At 46.7% G+C, this 10,365-nt stretch overlaps 1 protein-coding gene across 4 annotated transcripts in view; it reads left to right on the top strand.

Moving 5' to 3' along the window:
- Positions 1–814: 814 nt before the first annotated feature.
- Positions 815–10,365, top strand: part of PNPLA1 (patatin like phospholipase domain containing 1) — a 49,234-nt gene continuing 39,683 nt past the window's right edge. For 2 of the 4 annotated variants that reach the window (XR_008298636.1, XR_008298635.1), the window contains exon 1: positions 815–1,613. Coding sequence is in view for 2 of the 4 variants with exons in the window: in XM_027057885.2 (XP_026913686.2) it covers positions 1,409–1,613 (205 nt within the window). In the remaining 2 variants the exon portion in view is untranslated. The remainder of the gene's footprint in view (positions 1,614–10,365) is intronic. The other 2 variants (XM_027057885.2, XM_027057884.2) reach the window with 2 other exon arrangements.

Raw genomic sequence — 10,365 nt, 5'->3', positions numbered from 1 at the left:
GGGTGTTGCCCTCATTGTGGATTCCAGTGTGGATCCGTCGGGCCACGAGTTGGTGGGGGTTCCCTGGGACAGGGGGAAGCACTGACATCGCATCCTAACAGAGTGTGGAGCTGGGCTGAGCGTCGAGTGGGGGACTTGGTGTCTCAATGCTAATTCTGGTCCTACCTGTATGGTCTTGGGTTGGGGGGAGGGGAGAGATGTGATTTTGCCACTTTGCAGCTTTGTGGTATCCTAGGCAGAGAAATTTGTGGGCTGAGGAAGGGCCCTCCTCTCCGGGCCACATTACACAGCTCCAGAAGGGGCATGACCGATGCTCCCTGGAGCCAACCTTGGTCCCCACGCACCACTTCCTTTGCCCTCTGGGCTCCAAACACCTCTCGGCCCTGACCCCAATGCCCCCCTGTCTGGCCTCCCAAGGCTGTTCATTCTCGGGGTTAAATTTTGCCCTCTCCAACTTATCATCAGAAGAGCACACGGTATGAAGCTCCCATCACTTAGAATGTCTAGATTTCAGGTTGACTTTTTTCCTGTACACTTAGGAGACAGCATGGAAGTCTGGCGCTTGGTGAGAGGGTGCTGAGCGTGAGTGGGTCAGTGTAGGGCTGGAGAGGAAAGGTGGGGAGAGATGGTGAGGTGGTGATGGGTGGGGCCCTGAAGCCTGACTTCTCTTCCTTTACAATTTTGCCCGTGGCCAGTCCTAACACGTGAACAAACACACACGGTCTTGCATAAGAGCAAATACAAACAATTGTGTAACACACCTTGCGTGGCCCGTAGAGCCTGGAGAAGGAGCCTGGGGAGGGGCGATGCTGTCGGGGGGCACAGGTGGAGTGAGTGGGTCCCCCTCAAAGACCATAATAGCCAACCTGCCGGCCCTGCCCCTGTCGGGGAGGGGACACCATCCTCTTGGAGGGAAGCCAACACATAATTCCTTTGCTGCCGCAGCGTGTCAGAGACACCCTATGATAACCATCAGTGGAGGTTTTGCAACTCAGTGTGTGAAGCCTCCTGGGCTGAGAGCTGAGCAGTGCCTGCCTCTTTGGGATGGCCCTGGTGGCAGTTGCCGGTCTGCTAGCTGAACGCAGCACGGGACAAGGGCTGAGGAGTCTGTGCCAGAGATGAACCTAGCCACACAATGAAGCCAGAGGCGCGCTCGGAGGTCCAGGACGCCACTCGCACATTCGGGGTGCCTTCTGCGCCTCGGCCTGGGCCTGAGACCTTGTACCAGCCTTTGGGACTGCCTCCCGGAGGAGCCCGACAAGCCCAGGCGGTGGCTGCCTGAGCCGCCCGTGAGTGTCCCGGCCAACCCGGGAGAGACGGCCCACTCTAGGCTCCGGGCCGGCAGGGAAGCTTGGCCCTGAGTTCCAGTAGGACAGCAGCCAGAGGCAAGCACTGAGGGGCCAAGGAGATGGAAGAACAGGTGTTCAAGGGGGACCCAGACACTCCTCATTCCATCTCCTTCTCCGGCAGTGGATTTCTCTCCTTCTACCAGGCCGGGGCCGTGGATGCCCTTCGAGACTTGGCCCCCCGGATGCTGGAAACGACCCATCGCTTTGCCGGGACGTCAGCGGGGGCAGTGATTGCGGCCCTGGTCATCTGCGGGATTGAAATGGGTAAGGCCTTGGTTCTGAGTTCCCTGGGGGAACTTCTGAGCCCTTTCGGAGAAGGCGGCATTCAAACAGGGACCCGAGTGATATGAGAGCACAGGTCGTTTGAAGATGGGGGAAAGAACGTTCCAGGTGGAGGAGCAGCCAGGGGGCCAGGGAGTAGGGGCGAGGAGGAGGGGGTGGGGGTCAAGGCTGGAGAGGCAGGCAGGGGTCAGAAGGTGCACCCATGACGCCACGAACTTGGGGCAAACTACTGAATGCTCTGTGCCTCTGTTTCCGCCTCTGTAAGGTGGAAATCCTGTCTTGTACCGAATTCCCAGTGTCATTAAAGGATTAACTGAGCTAGAGGGACCGGTTTATCACAGAGTCTGGCACATGGGAACTGCTTGCTTGGTAAGCATCAGCGACCGGCTGGGGTTTTTTTAATGTTTTTATTTATTTTTGAAGGAGAGAGAGAGAGAGAGAGAGAGACAGAGCATGAGCGGGGGAGGAGCAGAGAGAGAGGGAGACACAGAATCTGAAACAGGCTCCAGGCTCCGAGCTGGCTCGAACCCACAAACTGCAACATCATGACCTGAGCCGCAGCCAGACGCTCAACAGACTGAGCCACCCAGGCGCCCCTACCCGGCTGGGGTTTTTAAGGAACCTCACTCAGCTGCTGGGCAGAGTGAGTCAGAGGGGGAAGGGCAGCAACAGGGAGACCACCGTTGTGTCTAACGAGGGATGAGCACAGCCGGTGGCTGGGTGATGAGGACAGTATGAAAGGGTTCAGGATACACTTTGAAGGTAGAGCCAGTGAGCCTCATAGAAGGCCCAGCGGCACTGTGTGAGGAAAGCAGGCCGGGCGGGACTGCCTTCCCCTCCTGGGCACCTCTGTGCTTGCTGAGAAGTCTGTCTGTCTTCCTTGTAAAGAATAATAGTAACGCCCATCTACTGAGGGCCTCTTATGGGCAAATCACTTTTTCTTTCTAGTATTTCACAAGGAATTAACTCTCTCACTGCACAAAACTCGAACAGTGCAAAAGTAAATGGAATTTTTTTTTTTAAGCCTCCTTCCTGTAGCCAGTGCTAAGGGCTTTGCTTAGATCCTTCTAGATCTTTTTTTTTTTTTTTCTCATTTAAAAAATTTTACATCCCAGTATAGTTCACATAGAATGTCACATTAGTTTCAGGTGTACAATACAACAATTCAATAATTCTCTACATTACCCAGGGCTCGTCTGGTAAGTGTGCTCTTTAATCCCCCCACCCTCCTCCCCTCTGGTAACCATCAGTTTGTTCTCTATAGTTAAGAGTCTGTGTTTTGGTTTGTCTCTTTTTCTCCTTGTTTGTCTGTTTTGTTTCTTAAAGTCCACATAGAAGTGAAATCATGGTATTTGTCTGTCTCTGACTGATTTCTTTCACTTAACATTATACCCTCAAAGTCCATCCATGTCGTTACAAACGGCAAGATTTCCTTCTTCGTTTTGGCTGAGTAATTATCCATTCATCAATAGATGAACCCTTGGGCTGCTTCCATAATTTGGCTATTGTAAATCACATAAGTATAGGGGCGCACCTATCCTTTCGAATTAGTGTTTCCGTAATCTTTGGGTAAATTCCCAGCCGTGCTATTGCTGGGTCATAGGGTAGTTCTATTTTTAATTATTTGAGGAAGCTCCACACTGTTTTCCAGAGTGGCTGCACCAGTTTGCATTCCCACCAACAGTGCCTGAGGGTTCCTTTTTCTGCACATCCTCACCAGCCCTTGTTGTTTCTTATATTTTTGATTTCAGCCACCCTGACAGGTGGAGGTACTATCTCATTGTGGCTTTGATTTGCATTTCCCTGAGGATGAGTGAAGTTGAGCATCTTTTCAGGTGTCTCTTGGCCCGTCTACATCTTTTTTAATGCAAAGAGACCTCTTTGCATGTCGCAGTTAATGTTTCAGTCACACAATGGACCCTAGAACAAGCCTTCAAAAAGCTGCTGGGTGAGAGCCCCCACTCCCTCGTCTGATAGTCACAGAATTCCTGCCCTTGGAGACATCCTGCCTCTGGGATTCTGTCCCTTTCTGTGTATCTGTGCCACTCACCTGCTCTGTTGCTCCCACCCTCGTCATATCTTTATTGCAACTTCTTAAAATACACCATCTGGGAGAGTAAGTGGTGTTTCCGTCCTCTGGCATTCAAGGACTTGTCAGAACTCATTCATTTCAATCAGGAGAGTAGTTCAAGGAGGAGTGAGGTGCATGTGGGACTTACCCTCGTCATTCAGCAGCATGTTTGTGAGGTTTATTATCTCACGGCATTCCAGTCGTCTTCATTCAAGTTAACTGCCGTGTAATTTACTAGCACTTCCTTTATATCAGGCACCGTTCTAAGTCTTTGGCATATCAACCCACTCAGTCGTCACAACAGCCCTCTGAGGTGAAAACTATTGTTATCTCCATTTACAGAGGAGGAAACCGAGTCACGGGAAGCTTAACTAACTTGCCTAAGGTGATACAAGCAGTAGTTGGTACAGCTGGGATTAGAACCCACTCTGACCCAGCATCTGCACACTCGTCTTTTTTTTTTCCTTTTTTATTTTAATTGAAGTATAGTTAACACACACTGTTACATTGGTTTCAGGTATAAAACAAAGTGATTTGACAAGTAGAAATACTCTATGATCTGGTATTCCACTACTGACTATTTACCAAAAGAAAATGGAAATTTTCTTTTTTTTTTTCAATATATGAAATTTATTGTCAAACTGGTTTCCATACAACATCCAGTGCTCATCCCAAAAGGTGAAGTCCTCAATACCCATCACCCACCCACCCCTCCCTCCCACCCCCCATCAACCCTCAGTTTGTTCTCAGTTTTTAAGAGTCTCTTATGCTTTGGCTCTCTCCCACTCTAACCTCCTTTTTTTTTTTTTTTCTCCCTTCCCCTCCCCCATGGGTTTCTGTTAAGCTTCTCAGGATCCACATAAGAGTGAACACATATGGTATCTGTCTTTCTCTGTATGGCTTATTTCACTTAGCATAACACTCTCCAGTTCCATCCACGTTGCTACAAAGGGCCATATTTCATTCTTGCTCATTGCCACGTAGTACTCCATTGGGTATATATAAACCACAATTTCTTTATCCATTCATCAGTTGATGGACATTTAGGCTCTTTCCATAATTTGGCTATTGTTGAGAGTGCTGCTATAAACATTGGGGTACAAGTGCCCCTATGCATCAGTACTCCTGTATCCCTTGGGTAAATTCCTAGCAGTGCTATTGCTGGGTCATAGGGTAGGTCTATTTTTAATTTTTTGAGGAACCTCCACACTGTTTTCCAGAGTGGCTGCACCAATTTGCATTCCCACCAACAGTGCAAGAGGGTTCCCGTTTCTCCACATCCTCTCCAGCATCTATAGTCTCCTGATTTGTTCATTTTGGCCACTCTGACTGGCGTGAGGTGATATCTGAGTGTGGTTTTGATTTGTATTTCCTGATGACGAGCGACGTTGAGCATCTTTTCATGTGCCTGTTGGCCATCTGGATGTCTTCTTTAGAGAAGTGTCTATTCATGTTTTCTGTCCATTTCTTCACTGGGTTATTTGTTTTTTGGGTGTGGAGTTTGGTGAGCTCTTTATAGGTTTTGGATACTAGCCCTTTGTCCGATATGTCATTTGCAAATATCTTTTCCCATTCCATTGGTTGCCTTTTAGTTTTGTTGGTTGTTTCCTTTGCTGTGCAGAAGCTTTTTATCTTCATGAGGTCCCAATAGTTCATTTTTGCTTTTAATTCCCTTGCCTTTGGGGATGTGTCAAGTAAGAAACTGCTACGGCTGAGGTCAAAGAGGTCTTTTCCTGCTTTCTCCTCTAGGGTTTTGATGGCTTCCTGTCTCACATTCAGGTCCTTTATCCATTTTGAGTTTATTTTTGTGAATGGTGTGAGAAAGTGGTCTAGTTTCAATCTTCTGCATGTTGCTGTCCAGTTCTCCCAGCACCATTTGTTGAAGAGACTGTCTTTTTTCCATTGGATGTTCTTTCCTGCTTTGTCAAAGATTAGTTGGCCATACGTTTGTGGGTCTAGTTCTGGGGTTTCTATTCTATTCCATTGGTCTATGTGTCTGTTCTTGTGCCAATACCATGCTGTCTTGATGATGACAGCTTTGTAGTAGAGGCTAAAGTCTGGGATTGTGATGCCTCCTGCTTTGGTGTTCTTCAAAATTACTTTGGCTATTCGGGGCCTTTTGTGGTTCCATACAAATTTTAGGATTGCTTGTTCTAGTTTCGAGACGAATGCTGGTGCAATTTTGATTGGGATTGCATTGAATGTGTAGATAGCTTTGGGTAGTATTGACATTTTGACAATATTTATTCTTCCAATCCATGAGCACGGAATGTTTTTCCATTTCTTTATATCTTCTTCAATTTCCTTCATAAGCTTTCTATAGTTTTCAGCATACAGAGGTTTTACATCTTTGGTTAGATTTATCCCTAGGTATTTTATGCTTCTTGGTGCAATTGTGAATGGGATCAGTTTCTTTATTTGTCTTTCTGTTGCTTCATTATTATGCACACTCATTTTTTAAACCACTATGCTTCTTTTTGTTGTTGTTGTTGTTTTTAAATGTTTATTTATTTTTGAGAGAGAGAGAGGGAGAAAGAGAGTGAGTGTAGGAGGGGCAGAGAGAGAGGGAGACAGGATCAGAAGAGGGCTCTGCACTGACAGCAGAGAGCCCGACACGGAGTTCAAACTCATTAACCGTGAGATCATGACCTGAGCCAAAGTTGGACACGTAACCGACTGAGCCACACAGGCACCCCAGAAATATGCTTCTTCTTGACAAAGCAACGTCAGGGAGTACAGATGCCAGTTGTGTGGATCCTGGGGTCAGGGAAGTCTGTCTGAGCAGGTTGAATTTGTGCACGGACCTGGAGCTGGTGAGGGAGCCAGCTGTGAGAATATCTGGGGAGAGCATTCAAGAAAGAGAGACAAGGGACTTGTGCAACATCCCATCATCAGTTAGAAGCAGAACAAGAAGGAGGACTCCATTTCCTGAGCATCTTTACCTGAGGACTCCTTTCTTTGAGCATCTTTACCTCTTTCCATATATATTCCATTAAGAGTATATCATGGCTCGCTTAGCCATTCCATTGATGGAACAGTCAAGTTTGTGTTATAAACACGTCAGTGAACACCCTTCTTTGTGTCTCTCATGCCCACATCGAATGTTTCTCTAGGACACGCATTCCCATTAACGTTAACAGACTTGACTAAATCATTCTCCAGCAGCATGTGCGAGTTCTAAGTTTCCCACAATGTCGTTAATTCCTGGTATTGTCAGACCTCAAAGTTTTAAGTCAATCTAATGCATGTGAAAATATATCACATTTTATTTTGCTCATTTGTCATATCCTGATTGGTCGTAATGTTAAGCATCTCTGTGTATTTCCTGCCCACTTGTGTGCCCTCTTCTGTGACTTACCTGCCTGCTTGTGAGGTTTTCCTGTTTTTTTTTTTTTTCCTACCATCATCTTGTTCTCTTTAACTTGCAGTCGATGTTCTCTACACAGTCAGCACACGAATTCATGTGCCAGTTAGACATTACAGCCCTTTTATTCCACTCCGTGGCGTGTCTTTTTATTTTAGGATGTCTTTTGTCGTTCAGAAAATGTCACTTTTAACACAAATGTTTCAAACTTTGCCTCTTATAATTTCTGTTTTAATATCTTTACTTTGTTACAATGGTTTCTTCTACATTTCCTTTCAAAAGTTCTGAAGGTTTTTGCTCTTTCGTTAATCCATTAAAAAAATCCTTAATTCTATTTTGTGGCTGGTTTGAGGGAGTAATCAAAGTTTCTCATTGTTTTTGCCGTGTGAGAAACAATTTCTCCACACCATTTACAGTCAACCCTCTTCACACTGGTTTGAGATGCTGCCTCTGGCTTACTCAAGCTTCGGACTCTCAAGAGTCTGTCCCTGGCGTCTCTCTTCTCTCCCACTGGTGAATTTGTGCATTTCTGCACTACATCTCACTGTTTTCATCACTGTAGCCTTATTATATATGGCAATGCCTCTCCTCCTCTGCTCCTCTTCCAATTTCTTCTTCAAATATTGCCTCTGTTATTCTTGACCCCACTTTTCCCCCTGGGAAAAGCTCTGCTGGGATTTTAACTGAAATTATATCTTCCCATTTGTAAATATAGTCTCTCTCTATGTCTTCTGGCCTTTAATGCCATTCAGTAAGGATTGTGTATGTCTTTATTGAATTTATTAGTTTTTGTTTCTGTGAAATACGGGTTCTTTCTTCCTATGGCATTTTCTAATCTAATTGATTATTGCTGATATAAAGGAAGGTTGACTGTTTGACGTATTGAGCTGGTTTTGAGCGGACGTGCGAACATTCTTAACAGTTCCAAAAGTCTGTTGGTAGATGATTTCATATTTTAGGTGCAAATAATCACTGTATCACCATGTAACCAGAGGTTTGTCTCTCTTTATTTTTATTTTTTTATTTTTGTGAGTTTACTTTTGAGACAGGGAGAGAGAACACGAGCAGAGGAAGGACAGAGAGAGAGGGAGAGAGAGAGAATCCCAAGCTGCCGTTGGGTCCATGCTGCCATTGCCAGGCTCGATGGGGGGCTCAGCAGAGGGCTTGAACCCGCACACCATGAGATCATGACTGGAGCTGAAACCAAGAGTTAGATGCTTTACCAGCAGAGCCACTCAGGTGTCCCTGAGGTTTGTCTCTTTTTTAGAAAATTCTTCAACATGTGGCACGCGGGGCCTCTCTCCTCTGGGTCACATTCCCTCCTCTTGTTGCCAGCCTGTGCTTTCTGCCCCAAGATTGTATGTTTTGTTCCTGGGAGAGCCGAGGCAGCAGGGGGTCCATCTTCTGGAAATGTGTGCCAAGCTCTGTGATAGGACCGATTTGGGGTACGTGAAAATGTTTGTAAAACCACTTAGCACAGTGCCTGGTTTTCATTAGTGATGCAGTAAAGGTCTATGTTCATTCATTCATTCATTCATTCAACAAGTGTTTGCTGAGCCTATGCTAGGCTCTACAGAGGACACAGACATATAACATAAAATGAAACTCTGCCTTCACCCTCAAGGAACTTATTTATAGTCTACTCGGACCTAAGGGCAGCCAGCAGGTAGGTATAACACAGGAGAGTTCCAGCTGAATGTCAGAAATTCAAAGGCATAGGAGTGCAGAGGAAGGGGGCAACGTCTCCAGAGATGCCTCGTGGAAGTGGCATCTGAGGTGGTGTCTGAAAGGTGAGGAGAGAGGCACCTGGGTGACTCAGTCTGTTGAGTGTCCTGCTTCGGCTCAGGTCATGACCTCATGGTTCATGAGTTCAAGCCCCACATCGGGCTCTCTGCTGTCAGCTCAGAACCCTCTTCGGATTCTCTCTCAGCCTCTCCTCCTCTTGTGCTCTCTCAAAAACAAACATTAAAAAAGAAAATGGTGGGGGCGCCTGGGTGGCTCAGTCTGTTAAGCGGCCAACTTCGGCTCAGGTCATGATCTCGCGGTCCATGAGTTCGAGCCCCGCGTCAGGCTCTGTGCTGACAGCTCAGAGCCTGGAGCCTGTTTCAGATTCTGTGTCTCCCTCTCGCTGACCCTCCCCTGTTCATGCTCTGTCTCTCTCTGTCTCAAAAATAAATAAAACGTTAAAAAATTTAAAAAAAGAAAAGAAAAGAAAAGAAAATGGTGAGAAGAAGTTCCATAGGTAGGGGATAGGTTGGGCAGGAGCCAGGGCTTCCTGTGAGGACCTCAAATTGCATCACAACAGTAACACAGCAGGGCGGGGGGAAGGGGATACCTCCAGGGAGTGGTGAATGGTGCAGGTTGACTGAGGTCAGGGGCCACGTGCAAGTGTCAGAGAAGCGGCTTTGGGCTCAGCAAGAGTTGTCCAAGATGGGAAAGGGCCGCTCCGGAAGAAGGGAGCACCAGCCCTCTGAGAGACCCACCTGCCTGCCCGATTGCTGCTCCCGTGGGTCCCCTTTGTTTGGTGCAGTCACAGAGATGACCTGTAGACCCAAGGTCTCCAGATTCCCAGACTGAAATGCACAGGGAGAAATACTGTTTATGTTATAATCTCATGTACACGTTATTCTAAAAAAAAAAAAAAAATGATAGAATGCCATACTCTAATGTCATAATTTCAATATTCTCTTCTAGTCATTAAAACAGTCTTCCCCTCAACTGCACATTCAGATCACCCGGGGAGCTTTTAAAATGCCCGCTGCCCATGGGGCGCCTGGGGTGGCTCAGTCGGTTAAGCGTGCAACTTCGGCTCAGGTCCTGATCTCTCGGTTTGAGTTTGAGCCCCGTGTGGGGTTCTGTGCTGACAGCTCAGTGCCTGGAGCCTGCTTCGGATTCTGTGTCTCCCTCTCTCTCCCCCTCTCCGGTTTGTGCTCTGTCTCTTTTTCTCAAAAATAAAAACAAACGTTAACAAAATTTTTTTTAATGCTCACTGCCTAAAGCAAATTAAATCACCATCCTCCTGGGGCAGGGACGGAACCCAGGCACCAGTGTCTATCCAGCCCCCAGGGGATTCCAGTGTGCAGCCAGGGTTGAGACCCAGTGAACTTTGGAAAACTACCTCCCTAAGACTCTGTGAATGTCTGACCAGGAGGCAGTGGAAATGGCTGGAGCATTTCGTATGGAAACCTGTAAAATGCCCATCACAGTACTGGCCTAATGAAAATTCTCTGTCCGATTAATAATGGGAAATGGCTTTTTCCATTCAATTTCCATCCATTCTAGAACATTTTAGTTATCTC

This window comes from Acinonyx jubatus, chromosome B2, assembly GCF_027475565.1.
Source record: "Acinonyx jubatus isolate Ajub_Pintada_27869175 chromosome B2, VMU_Ajub_asm_v1.0, whole genome shotgun sequence".
NCBI lineage: Eukaryota > Metazoa > Chordata > Mammalia > Carnivora > Felidae > Acinonyx > Acinonyx jubatus.
This window is presented reverse-complemented; position numbering and strand designations above follow the sequence as displayed.